This window comes from Cherax quadricarinatus, chromosome 66 (assembly GCF_038502225.1).
Source record: "Cherax quadricarinatus isolate ZL_2023a chromosome 66, ASM3850222v1, whole genome shotgun sequence".
Taxonomy (NCBI): domain Eukaryota; kingdom Metazoa; phylum Arthropoda; class Malacostraca; order Decapoda; family Parastacidae; genus Cherax; species Cherax quadricarinatus.
The window spans coordinates 21,407,818-21,422,817 of NC_091357.1; the positions used below are offsets into that span (position 1 = coordinate 21,407,818).

A 15,000-nucleotide genomic window follows, 5' to 3' on the forward strand; every position below is an offset into this window, starting at 1 on the left:
AAAATAATTAAAGCCTTGCAATATGAGGGACCTGCGAAAATTTGGTCTTTCCTCTCCCTTGTTTTACTGGTCCCTATTTCAACTTTTCAATTTTGGGGATTTGTTATAATTCAGTGCCTCACAGTGTTATAATTTGTTATAATTGTTATAATTTGTTATAATTCAGTGCCTCACATTGTTATAATTTGTTATAATTCAGTGCCTCACATTGCACTGTATAATCCTTAAGGGTTTAGCACTCTCCCATAATTATAATCAGGGCCTCATAAGGTTACAGTTTGGCCCTGGAAAGAAACAGTTACTTTAACTTATAATTATTAAAGCAGTGCTGTATGACCCTGGTGGGTTTAGTGCTTTGTTTGGATAATATAATTATTAAAATAACTTAAGATAATTGGACTGATAGTCAAATTATCTTAGACTAAGATACAAGCCCACATAATTCCTGTATTATTGTTATAATCAGGGGGGAAGCGCTAAACCCGTAGGCTTATACAATGCCTGAGGGGGGATGTGGAAGGTATTCAGGTTTCAGGAAACTGGAGCACAGATTCAATTCCCTAGATCAAGAGCCCCTCACCAGCATCAAGGAACCTCCCTTGAGGGGACATAATTCCTGTAGGACTAACAGTTCAAAACCGCGGGGGGCGCGGACCCCCGCAACACCTCCAGCTGGAAGACTACAATTTGATATAATCTCAATTATAAGATGTGAGTTGCACTTCCGGGTAGAAGACGTCTAGGCAAGACCCTTTATTACAGGTGTTATCCTTGTTAGCGCTAAACAGGTATATAAGTCCTGGGTTGTGGGTCGTATATTGGGGTAGGACCCAAATGGGCATCACACTAGTTGACTCTGTTGGGTAATTAACCCAGTTTAACTATGTGCAGCAGAGTGAAGGATATTTGCCCGTATGTCTCTCGTCTGGAGGTCAAACCTTGGTTAATTAAAGAAAAAACAATACACAGATAACCAACACAGACAGAAAACCTAATGACGACGTTTCGGTCCGTCTTGTATCATTCACAAGTCACTGTGAATGATCAAAGATGGACCGAAACGTCGCCATTAGGTTTTCTATGTGAGGATTAGTCTTGGTCAATTAGGCTGGTGGTTAAAGTTCTCGCTTCACACATGGAGGTCCCGGGTTCGACTCCCGGCGGAGTGGAAACATTTCGACGCGTTTCCTTACACCTGTTGTCCTGTTCACCTAGCAGCAGATAGGTACCTGGGTGTTAGCCGACTGGTGTGGGTGACATCCTGGGGGAACAAAATTGTGAGGACCCCAATGGAAATAAGACAAGAGCCCTCGATGACGCACTGCTAACCCTCCGGGGTTAAAAATCCGCAGAAAATGCCACAGGTGTACCTGTGAGTGATGTATGATGGAGGTGAGGCAGGAGGTGGTGGTGGTGGTCAGTATACACCCTGGTGATGGCTGCTGCATGTTCCTTAGGTAGACCCAACTGCTGTAACTCAGAGTCTAAGACAGCAGCAGCAACCACAGCACCAGCTGCACTCTCCAGCATCCAGCGGATGGCAGCAACTACAGCCTCACCTTCCTTCTCCTCTGTCAAATACAAATTACTTTGAATATTAATAATTATAATTTGTACAGTATACAGGCACAAGACTTTTTTTTTTAGTATATAAAAATGAGAGGTAGCTAAATGAGCAATAGCAAATTATTAAGTACAGTGGGATTATTAAGAAGTTTCTAACTAATTCTATATGTAAAAAGAAAAAAAAATAACCATTATGAGAAAATTGTGGATTTTTTTTACATTATAACTGTACAAAATTATTTTTGAATGAAATATTTGTAGTTATGGTTCATTATTTTGTAGGAAGGTTGACATGTTACTTAATAGACTTTATGTGCCATTAAGGTGTTATTTATTATATTTATCTTGAGCTGAAGGTTCCTTCATGCTGGTAAGGGCATCTTGATTCAAACCATTAGACTTGTCCTCTGTTTCATTGGATCAAACCTGATTACCTTCTGTTTCACAGGCACTGTGTGACCTCGACGGGATCAATGCTTCCCATGAGTCTAATAATCATTACATACGTGTCCATTTAATTAACATATTTGTATTTATTTACTGGCACGCCCTCTCTCTCTCTCTCTCTCTCTCTCTCTCTCTCTCTCTCTCACACACCAGCGAAGAGGTGAGGCCTGGAGCCTGGAGTTGTACTGTAGTTCATTCCAGCACAACACATAGACATCAACTTCATTATGTGTAGTAGTGACTATACTCTATATGACCAAAATACTCTAGCTATATACTTGTCCAAACTTCCCACCACTACAGATATCAGTAGTAGAACTCAACACACAACTCAGGATATAAATAACCATAATTTAAACCTAGAAGATGATTGATCACGTTGACCCTGATCTAAACCTCCATAATCTGACACACAATCAAAACCTATTGGAAAGTAACTGCCTTTATTACACAGCATCACAAGCCACCACTATCCTAAACAATGCTAAAAGTCTATCAGTACTTAACTACAACATCAGGTCCTTAAGCAAACACTATGATGACCTCCTAGCACTCCTTGAATCACTAAAGACACCCTTCTCCTGCATTATTCTTACTGAGACCTGGCTTAAGCAGGACACAATAGATATCTACCCTCTACCAGGATACACAGCAATCCACAACTGCAGACCAAACCAAGTTGGGGGTGGTATTGCAATCTATTACTCTAACCAATTATCTTGTATTAGCACCACTTGCTTTAGTGATGAATATGGGGAATACATTTTTGCTAATTTTACTGTAAAAAACCTTAAGACACCTATAAAAATCGGTGCCATTTACCGGATACCTCACACAAACATCCCAAATTTCAGTGAGAAATTAAAGTCACTAATAACAAACAGACAAATGAATAAGCACCACCTTCTCTTAGCTGGAGACTTCAACATCAACCTTGGCTTACTAGATGATCAGCCTGTAACTGATTTCATCAACAATATGAACAACACACTTCTCATACCAACAATAACTAAACCAACCAGGCTCACTGAGACAAGTGCAACCATAATAGACCACATATGGACCAATATACTAGCCCCCCTTAAATCAGGGATAATCACAGATAGCACTACAGACCACTACCCTACCTTCCTCCTGACAAACATTAGTAAACCACCACTTGAATACAACAAAGTCTCATTTAGACTCCATGACGAGGCCTCAATAAGGAAGTTCACAGCTGACCTAGAGACTGTTGACTGGCCTACAGAATTCTCCAAGGCCAATGGTATTGATGACTGGACAGACATTTTTCTTAACAAATTACTTAGACTATACAACAAACATTGTCCTATAAAAACGAAACAGATCACAAACAAACGGCTTGGTTGCCCATGGCTAACCAGCACCATTCTGAAATCCATTGACAAGAAACACCAATATGAAAAGCAATATAGACAGGGCTTAATACACAAAGATATTCTTAAACACTATTCATCAGTTCTCACCAAAGTAATAAAGAAAACCAAACTATACTACTCCAGTAGATTCACAGACACTAGAGGAGATATAAAAAAGACCTGGAAAACACTCAGATTCTAGGGACCCACAAACTGAAAAAAAACAAGAATATTGTCCTAACTAAACCTAATGAAACACCACTACATCCCACTGACACAGCTAACAAGATAAACGACTTCTTCTCAGCCATAGGATCTAATCTCGCCAATAAAATCCCACATACCAATGCCCATGCCGGGGACTACCTAGATGGGAATTTCCCAAATTCCTTCTATCTTGCACCAACTGAGCCCACGGAAGTCACCGAGATTATAAAGTCACTTAAAAATAACTCAGGGAATCTGTCTCATGTCCCACCATTACTGTACAAGCGAGCGGCCCATATCCTTTCGCATGCTATTTCATTACTTTTTAACAAGTCACTAGAAACTAGCACCTTCCCGAAACTACTCAAGATGGCAAGGGTTACACCAATACATAAAGGTGGTGACCCTACAGACTTAAACAACTATAGGCCAATATCAAACTTACCATTGCTATCCAAAATCTTTGAGAAACTCGTGCACAGGAGACTATATTCATTTATAACAGCACAAAACATACTCAACCCCTGCCAATTTGGATTCAGGAAAAATAAAAGCACTAATGATGCAATCATAAAAATGCTAGATCTGCTTTACACAGCATTGGAAAATAAGGAATATCCACTAGGAATTTTTATTGACCTAAGAAAAGCTTTTGACACAGTAGACCACGACATCCTACTCCACAAACTTGATCATTACGGTATAAGAGGCCATGCGCTTGCTTATTTCAAATCTTACATTACTAATAGGTATCAGTACGTCACCATTAAGACACAGCATCAGCAACACGGCCACTTGATACTGGAGTTCCGCAGGGAAGTGTCCTTGGTCCCCTGCTCTTCCTCATATGCATCAATGATCTTCCAAACGTATCCCAACACCTGAAACCCATTCTCTTTGCTGACGACACGACTTATGTCATCTCTCACCCTAATCTTGCCACCCTCAACACCATTGTTAATGAGGAGCTGATCAAAATATCGACTTGGATGACAGCCAGTAAACTTACGCTTAACACTGACAAAACCTACTATATTATGTTTGGTAGCAGAGCAGGAGATGCACAAATTAACATTAAGATCGACAACACTCTAATTACCAGACATAATGAGGGCAAATTCCTAGGCCTATACCTTGACAACAACCTGAATTTCAGCACCCATATCCAACACATAACAAAAAAAGTATCGAAAACGGTTGGGATCCTCTCCAAGATACGATACTACGTGCCGCAAAATGCCCTTCTCACACTATACCACTCACTTATTTATCCATACCTCACCTATGCTATTTGTGCTTGGGGATCAACTGCAGCAACACACCTAAAGCCAATAATAACCCAACAAAAAGCTGCAATAAGAATAATCACTAAATCCCATCCCTGGGAACACCCCCCCCCCCACTCTTCATAGATCTAAACTTACTCCCTGTTCAGTACATCCACACTTACTACTGTGCAATCTACATCTACAGGGCCTTAAATTCCAATATTAACCTTGACCTAAAACGCTTTCTTGATAGTTGCGACAGAACCCACAGGCATAACACCAGACACAAACATCTCTACGACATTCCCCGTGTCCGACTAAACCTTTACAAAAATTCAATCTATGTCAAAGGCCCTAAAATCTGGAACACCCTACCTGAGAACTCTAGAACTGCAGACACATTCATCACCTTCAAAACTACCATTAGAAAACATCTTATCTCCCTGATACACCCCGTCAACTAACTACACGAATACCACCTGGTGGTTCACACTTACACTCACTCACTCATTTGACCATAAACAGAAATATTAATCTCAATCTTAAAATAATGAATCCTATGATACTCCAATACTGAAACTATGTACTGTGCCAAAACAAAAGCATTCACATTGCTAAACTCACAAACTAGTATTTAGTCACTTAGGCATAATACCAACTTACCTCATAATTTGTAATATTTTAAAATAAAGAATTAAACTAAGTCTGCCCGAAATGCCTAGCCATGCTAGGTGTTCTAGTGGTACACTCTGTAATGCCTAGCCATGCTATGCGTTCTAGTGGTACACTCTGTAATGCCTAACCATGCTAGGCGTTCTAGTGGTACACTCTGTAATGCCTAGCCATGCTAGGTGTTCTAGTGGTACACTCTGTAATCATTATTTAACTACATGTAAACCACACAACAACCAAATTCTGTAAATTCAACATTGTAATCCTTATAGAGAATAAACTTTGAATTTGAATTTGAATAAAAGTTCACACACACACGGGTCAGGAACTGAATCGACCCCTGCAACCACAAATAGGTTAGCACACACATACACGGGCCAGGAGCTACGACTCGACTTCTGCAACCACAAATAGGTGAGTACACACACACGGGCCAGGAGCTACGAATCGACCCCTGCACCCACAAAGAGGTGAGTACACACATACACATGGGCCAGGAGCTACGAATCGACCCCTGCACCCACAAAGAGGTGCGTACACACATACACATGGGCCAGGAGCTACGATTCGACCCCTGAACCCACAAAGAGGTGAGTACACACACACACGGGCCAAGAGCTACGACTCGACCCCTGCACCCACAAAGAGGTGAGTACACACACACGGGCCAGGAGCTACGACTCGACCCCTGCACCCACAAAGAGGTGAGTACACACACGGGCCAGGAGCTACGACTCGACCCCTGCACCCACAAAGAGGTGAGTACACACACGGGCCAGGAGCTACGACTCGACCCCTGCACCCACAAAGAGGTGAGTACACACACGGGCCAGGAGCTACGAATCGACCCCTGCACCCACAACTAGGTAAGAACACACACACACTTACCTAACTTAGCATCACTGGCAAGTTTACTGACTACATCGTACTGGAATAAAAATATATTTATTATCCATCGTTCTATACAGCTTATAATTATATATATATATATATATATATATATATATATATATATATATATATATATATATATATATATATATATATATATATATGTAGTATGTATACGACTAAACAAATTGCCTTAATAATTAAGTAACAATAATTAAGTAACTGGAGTGAAAAATATTAAATTCAGATTTTTTAGCTTATTGCATGATATTTTAACCTAAAATAAATTTCAATGAAAATATAGGTTTTGACATTGACAGGAAGGAATGTGATGAACGTAATAAATCTAGCAGGTCAGCTCATAATTTTGGTACAATGATATTTCGGAAATAACATGAAGGACTGACTCAATACTGATTACTTCCCATTCCCCAGGTGCTGTGGGACCCCTGTGGGTTCAACGCTTCCAGTCACTATACTAATAATAATAATAATAATAATAATATTAATAATAATACCCTTAGGACACTGTGGTGTCACTATTTCGCTGCGTTGTTTTGTGGCACTGTCTTTAAGGCACCTGTGCCTCTCCTGGCTACTATATCTTCACTCTCCAAGACTTCAATGGTATATCAGAACTAAATATAAGAAAATACATGAAGTGGGAAGTTGAATATTACTTACGGTGAGGGAGGCACCGTAGCAACTCTTAGCTACAGCAGAGGCCAGGAGACGCAGCTTGACGGAGCTCTGATGGCGAGAGGACACACAGTCACGTCATATATATATACACTCAACTATAATATGTTCTTGGATCTTATTTAATAATTTCCATTTAAAGAGTGTACTACTACTCTCAACACTTATCTACGACACTACCATCATAACCACTACTCTCTCAACACTTATCTACGACACTGCCATCATAACCACTACTCTCTCAACACTTATCTACGACACTACCATCATAACCACTACTCTCTCAACACTTATCTACGACACTGCCATCATAACCACTACTCTCTCAACACTTATCTACGACACTGCCATCATAACCACTACTCTCTCAACACTTATCTACGACACTACCATCATAACCACTACTCTCTCAACACTTATCTACGACACTGCCATCATAACCACTACTCTCTCAACACTTATCTACGACACTACCATCATAACCACTACTCTCTCAACACTTATCTACGACACTGCCATCATAACCACTACTCTCTCAACACTTATCTACGACACTGCCATCATAACCACTACTCTCTCAACACTTATCTACGACACTGCCATCATAACCACTACTCTCTCAACACTTATCTACGACACTGCCATCATAACCACTACTCTCTCAACACTTATCTACGACACTGCCATCATAACCACTACTCTCTCAACACTTATCTACGACACTGCCATCATAACCACTACTCTCTCAACACTTATCTACGACACTGCCATCATAACCACTACTCTCTCAACACTTATCTACGACACTGCCATCATAACCACTACTCTCTCAACACTTATCTACGACACTACCATCATAACCACTACTCTCTCAACACTTATCTACGACACTACCATCATAACCACTACTCTCTCAACACTTATCTACGACACTGCCATCATAACCACTACTCTCTCAACACTTATCTACGACACTACCATCATAACCACTACTCTCTCAACACTTATCTACGACACTACCATCATAACCACTACTCTCTCAACACTTATCTACGACACTACCATCATAACCACTACTCTCTCAACACTTATCTACGACACTGCCATCATAACCACTACTCTCTCAACACTTATCTACGACACTGCCATCATAACCACTACTCTCTCAACACTTATCTACGACACTGCCATCATAACCACTACTCTCTCAACACTTATCTACGACACTGCCATCATAACCACTACTCTCTCAACACTTATCTACGACACTGCCATCATAACCACTACTCTCTCAACACTTATCTACGACACTGCCATCATAACCACTACTCTCTCAACACTTATCTACGACACTGCCATCATAACCACTACTCTCTCAACACTTATCTACGACACTGCCATCATAACCACTACTCTCTCAACACTTATCTACGACACTACCATCATAACCACTACTCTCTCAACACTTATCTACGACACTGCCATCATAACCACTACTCTCTCAACACTTATCTACGACACTGCCATCATAACCACTACTCTCTCAACACTTATCTACGACACTGCCATCATAACCACTACTCTCTCAACACTTATCTACGACACTGCCATCATAACCACTACTCTCTCAACACTTATCTACGACACTGCCATCATAACCACTACTCTCTCAACACTTATCTACGACACTACCATCATAACCACTACTCTCTCAACACTTATCTACGACACTGCCATCATAACCACTACTCTCTCAACACTTATCTACGACACTGCCATCATAACCACTACTCTCTCAACACTTATCTACGACACTGCCATCATAACCACTACTCTCTCAACACTTATCTACGACACTGCCATCATAACCACTACTCTCTCAACACTTATCTACGACACTACCATCATAACCACTACTCTCTCAACACTTATCTACGACACTGCCATCATAACCACTACTCTCTCAACACTTATCTACGACACTGCCATCATAACCACTACTCTCTCAACACTTATCTACGACACTGCCATCATAACCACTACTCTCTCAACACTTATCTACGACACTACCATCATAACCACTACTCTCTCAACACTTATCTACGACACTGCCATCATAACCACTACTCTCTCAACACTTATCTACGACACTGCCATCATAACCACTACTCTCTCAACACTTATCTACGACACTGCCATCATAACCACTACTCTCTCAACACTTATCTACGACACTGCCATCATAACCACTACTCTCTCAACACTTATCTACGACACTGCCATCATAACCACTACTCTCTCAACACTTATCTACGACACTGCCATCATAACCACTACTCTCTCAACACTTATCTACGACACTGCCATCATAACCACTACTCTCTCAACACTTATCTACGACACTGCCATCATAACCACTACTCTCTCAACACTTATCTACGACACTACCATCATAACCACTACTCTCTCAACACTTATCTACGACACTACCATCATAACCACTACTCTCTCAACACTTATCTACGACACTACCATCATAACCACTACTCTCTCAACACTTATCTACGACACTACCATCATAACCACTACTCTCTCAACACTTATCTACGACACTGCCATCATAACCACTACTCTCTCAACACTTATCTACGACACTACCATCATAACCACTACTCTCTCAACACTTATCTACGACACTGCCATCATAACCACTACTCTCTCAACACTTATCTACGACACTGCCATCATAACCACTACTCTCTCAACACTTATCTACGACACTACCATCATAACCACTACTCTCTCAACACTTATCTACGACACTGCCATCATAACCACTACTCTCTCAACACTTATCTACGACACTGCCATCATAACCACTACTCTCTCAACACTTATCTACGACACTACCATCATAACCACTACTCTCTCAACACTTATCTACGACACTGCCATCATAACCACTACTCTCTCAACACTTATCTACGACACTGCCATCATAACCACTACTCTCTCAACACTTATCTACGACACTACCATCATAACCACTACTCTCTCAACACTTATCTACGACACTGCCATCATAACCACTACTCTCTCAACACTTATCTACGACACTGCCATCATAACCACTACTCTCTCAACACTTATCTACGACACTACCATCATAACCACTACTCTCTCAACACTTATCTACGACACTGCCATCATAACCACTACTCTCTCAACACTTATCTACGACACTGCCATCATAACCACTACTCTCTCAACACTTATCTACGACACTGCCATCATAACCACTACTCTCTCAACACTTATCTACGACACTACCATCATAACCACTACTCTCTCAACACTTATCTACGACACTGCCATCATAACCACTACTCTCTCAACACTTATCTACGACACTGCCATCATAACCACTACTCTCTCAACACTTATCTACGACACTGCCATCATAACCACTACTCTCTCAACACTTATCTACGACACTGCCATCATAACCACTACTCTCTCAACACTTATCTACGACACTACCATCATAACCACTACTCTCTCAACACTTATCTACGACACTGCCATCATAACCACTACTCTCTCAACACTTATCTACGACACTACCATCATAACCACTACTCTCTCAACACTTATCTACGACACTGCCATCATAACCACTACTCTCTCAACACTTATCTACGACACTACCATCATAACCACTACTCTCTCAACACTTATCTACGACACTGCCATCATAACCACTACTCTCTCAACACTTATCTACGACACTACCATCATAAGCACTACTCTCTCAACACTTATCTACGACACTACCATCATAAGCACTACTCTCTCAACACCTATCTACAACACTACCGCCACAACCAATACTTCTCCTTCAACACCTATCTACAAGACCACAACTACTCCCTTAACACCCACCTACAACACTACTATTACTACCACAACTAACCAACATCCGCACTATCCTCATCACCACTCCTACAACTACTCACTCAACACATAACACAACCATAACTACTCCATTAACACTACCATAATTACTCCCTCGACACTCACCTACAACTCTCCAACAACTACATCAACACTCGCAACACTACCACAACTTGCTCAACACTCACCTACAACACTCCAACAACTACATCAACACTCGCAACACTACCAAAACTTGCTCAACACTCACCTACAACACTCCAACAACTACATCAACACTCGCAACACTACCACAACTTGCTCAACACTCACCTACAACACTCCAACAACTACATCAACACTCACAGCACTACCACAACTTGCTCAACACTCACCTACAACACTCCAACAACTACATCAACACTCACAACACTACCAAAACTTGCTCAACACTCACCTACAACACTCCAACAACTACATCAACACTCACAGCACTACCACAACTTGCTCAACACTCACCTACAACACTCCAACAACTACATCAACACTCACAACACTACCAAAACTTGCTCAACACTCACCTACAACACTCCAACAACTACATCAACACTCACAGCACTACCACAACTTGCTCAACACTCGCAGCACTACCCACCAGTGGACCTACCAGTTTAGAGAGAGTAGCAATCTCTGCCAGCAGCCAGTCAGGACAGTCGATGTCCCAACAAAACCGGAACCTCTGGGAAAAAAAATGTGATCTGTGAAAATTAAACACAGGAGCGGAGACCCGACCCCCCGCAAACAATATCGGTGAGTTCACCCAATTCGTTGATTTCTGCCCGATCTAAACCTCTACATTCCGGGTTAGGTTACATTAGCAGGTCGTTGCGCAAACAACCTGAGTCGGGATAGAAACATAGTCTAAATACTGTTTGGTCCTTGCAGGTTTAGCGCTCAGTTTTGATTTTAATAAGGAAGTACGGTATGCCCCGTGCTGCCATATATAAGGTACCTGGCTATGATGACCCAGACACTGGCATCACCTGGGTATCTTTACTGAGACAAGTTACTCCTGCACAGCAGGACGTTATTAATCTTAATACAGTGCCATGAAGAAGACTTGTACTTCAGCGGTGGAGAGATGCGGCAGTTGATAACGTGGTCACATGTGGGCGGGGCCCACTGGTGGGCTAAAGAATTAGCAATGGAGTTGCAGAAGACGTTCTGTGCAGCAAGAATCTGTGATGTTGCCGTGTCAGACACACCGTCAGTTTCTTTTTCATCATGTCTCTGTATTCAGTAAATAAAGTCTGGTGTGAGTCACATCCCTCATTAAGGATCCTGGAGTGTCTCTCCATCATCAATTGGACGATAGTGCACCCATGATCTCATGTGACCGTCTATGCTATTTCTCTAATGTTACAGGAAAATTTCGGCACTGTAGGGCTCCTAATATCACTCTACCTTCGCTTTACCTAAGCTAATGTAAGCATACCTTTCCTAAGCTAATCTACGCTTACCTAAGCTAAGCCTACTTAAGCTTCTTTAGTAAGTTACTTTGAGATATATGCAATATCAAATCTAACATTAATTTTTCTTGACACAGAGTGCAGAACATGCGTTACATTAGTGAAGAGATGGAACTAAGTTTACTGATCCAGTCATAATGGAACAAACATTACTTACCATTCTGAATAGATGCGTTGAAGTCTATCAATCTGAAATACCAAAAAAAAAAAAATTAGTTATTTTGTTGTTTCAGATACGTATAATATATCAGTGCACAATGAATATATAAAGAGGAGCAGCAGCGAGATGTCGAGGCTGCCCTTTAGGGGAGGTTCCTTGATGCTGGTGAGGGGCTCTTGATATAGGGAATTGGATCTGTGTTCCATTTCCCCGAATTAAGCCTAAATACCTTCCACATCCCCCCCCCCCATAGGCGCTGTATAATCCTACGGATTTAGCCCTTCCTCCTTGATTATAATAATAATGTCGAGGCAAGAAGAACGATGAAACAAGTGGTGGAGTTGAACCCTGGCAAGTGCAAAGTCACGAGCCTGGACTCTCTCTAAGACCGGGAGGACCAGAGTGACACCCAGTCACCCGTGAGAGGAACCACTCTCATAGGAAGTGCCCCCTCCAGTTCCTCGGATGAAATCTGATTGCCTTCCATTTCTCCCAGGTGCTGTATAACCCCTACGGATTTAGCGTTCCCACATAATAATAATTATCAAGCCAGGGAAATCAAGTATGAAAAACCACCTCGGTAAACGACACTGAAAATCTGCAAGAAGATGTAAGGGGAGTGTGAATGATGTCAAGCTCTGTTTGGATATAGAAACAATGAGAAACTCAAAAGGGATAATGTATATAAAACGCAGGACGATCACCAAATAGAATGAAAGGAACATGTGAATGACCTGGGGGAAGGTAATAATGTACAGTGGTGATGGTACTGTGTTGGTGGTAGAGTACTGTTGTTAGGTGAGTGTACAGGTGTGCTGGTTGTGTAAACATGGTGGAAGTGTTGGTGGTAATGTAGTGTAGAGGTGTACTGGTGTCAGTAGTGTAGAGGTGTACTGGTGTCAGTAGAGGTGTACTGGTGTCAGTAGTGTAGAGGTGTACTGGTGTCAGTAGTGTAGAGGTGTACTGGTGTCAGTAGTGTAGAGGTGTACTGGTGTCAGTAGTGTAGAGGTGTACTGGTGTCAGTAGTGTAGAGGTGTACTGGTGTCAGTAGTGTAGAGGTGTACTGGTGTCAGTAGTGTAGAGGTGTACTGGTGTCAGTAGTGTAGAGGTGTACTGGTGTCAGTAGTGTAGAGGTGTACTGGTGTCAGTAGTGTAGAGGTGTACTGGTGTCAGTAGAGGTGTACTGGTGTCAGTAGTGTAGAGGTGTACTGGTGTCAGTAGTGTAGAGGTGTACTGGTGTCAGTAGTGTAGAGGTGTACTGGTGTCAGTAGTGTAGAGGTGTACTGGTGTCAGTAGTGTAGAGGTGTACTGGTGTCAGTAGTGTAGAGGTGTACTGGTGTCAGTAGTGTAGAGGTGTACTGGTGTCAGTAGTGTAGAGGTGTACTGGTGTCAGTAGAGGTGTACTGGTGTCAGTAGTGTAGAGGTGTACTGGTGTCAGTAGTGTAGAGGTGTACTGGTGTCAGTAGAGGTGTACTGGTGTCAGTAGTGTAGAGGTGTACTGGTGTCAGTAGTGTAGAGGTGTACTGGTGTCAGTAGTGTAGAGGTGTACTGGTGTCAGTAGAGGTGTACTGGTGTCAGTAGTGTAGAGGTGTACTGGTGTCAGTAGTGTAGAGGTGTACTGGTGTCAGTAGTGTAGAGGTGTACTGGTGTCAGTAGTGTAGAGGTGTACTGGTGTCAGTAGTGTAGAGGTGTACTGGTGTCAGTAGTGTAGAGGTGTACTGGTGTCAGTAGTGTAGAGGTGTACTGGTGTCAGTAGTGTAGAGGTGTACTGGTGTCAGTAGTGTAGAGGTGTACGGGTGTGAAGGTAATAGTGTAGTGGTGTTGGTAGGGGACACCCAGGCAGGGGACACCCGTGTAGGGAACACCTGGGCAGGGGACACCCGTGTAGGGGACACCCGGGCAGGGGACACCCGTGTAGGGAACACCTGGGCAGGGGACACCCGTGTAGGGAACACCCGGGCAGGGGACACCACAACAAAATGGTCCTCAGCAAGACATTACAAGGCAGGTGGGTGGCGGTCCATCAGGACGCCACCAAATCAAGTTTAGCAGGGGCAATCCGGCACACGTTAGGAAGTAAGTGAGTTAGCTGTGGTGGGCGAGTGTATTCTTACCAGACCCACGCCCATACCACAATCTACCTGCTACCATACCCCTCATAACAACCTACCACACACCCCATAACCTACCACACCCCTCATAACCTACCACACATCCCATAACCTACCACACCCCTCATAACAACCTAC

General features: G+C 42.3%; 1 protein-coding gene across 4 annotated transcripts in view; it reads right to left on the bottom strand.

The window, feature by feature from the left end:
- The window catches only part of LOC128704007 (COMM domain-containing protein 4), a 175,147-nt gene that overhangs the window by 15,603 nt on the left and 144,544 nt on the right, over positions 1-15,000 (bottom strand). For 2 of the 4 annotated variants that reach the window (XM_070099217.1, XM_070099218.1), the window contains exons 2-6: positions 12,749-12,780; positions 11,730-11,801; positions 7,115-7,180; positions 6,428-6,467; positions 1,371-1,571 (exon numbers count right to left, since the gene is read on the bottom strand). In XM_070099217.1, the coding sequence (XP_069955318.1) occupies positions 1,371-1,571; positions 6,428-6,467; positions 7,115-7,180; positions 11,730-11,801; positions 12,749-12,751 (382 nt within the window). In that variant the 5' untranslated portion in view covers positions 12,752-12,780. The remainder of the gene's footprint in view (positions 1-1,370; positions 1,572-6,427; positions 6,468-7,114; positions 7,181-11,729; positions 11,802-12,748; positions 12,781-15,000) is intronic. The other 2 variants (XM_070099219.1, XM_070099220.1) reach the window with 1 other exon arrangement.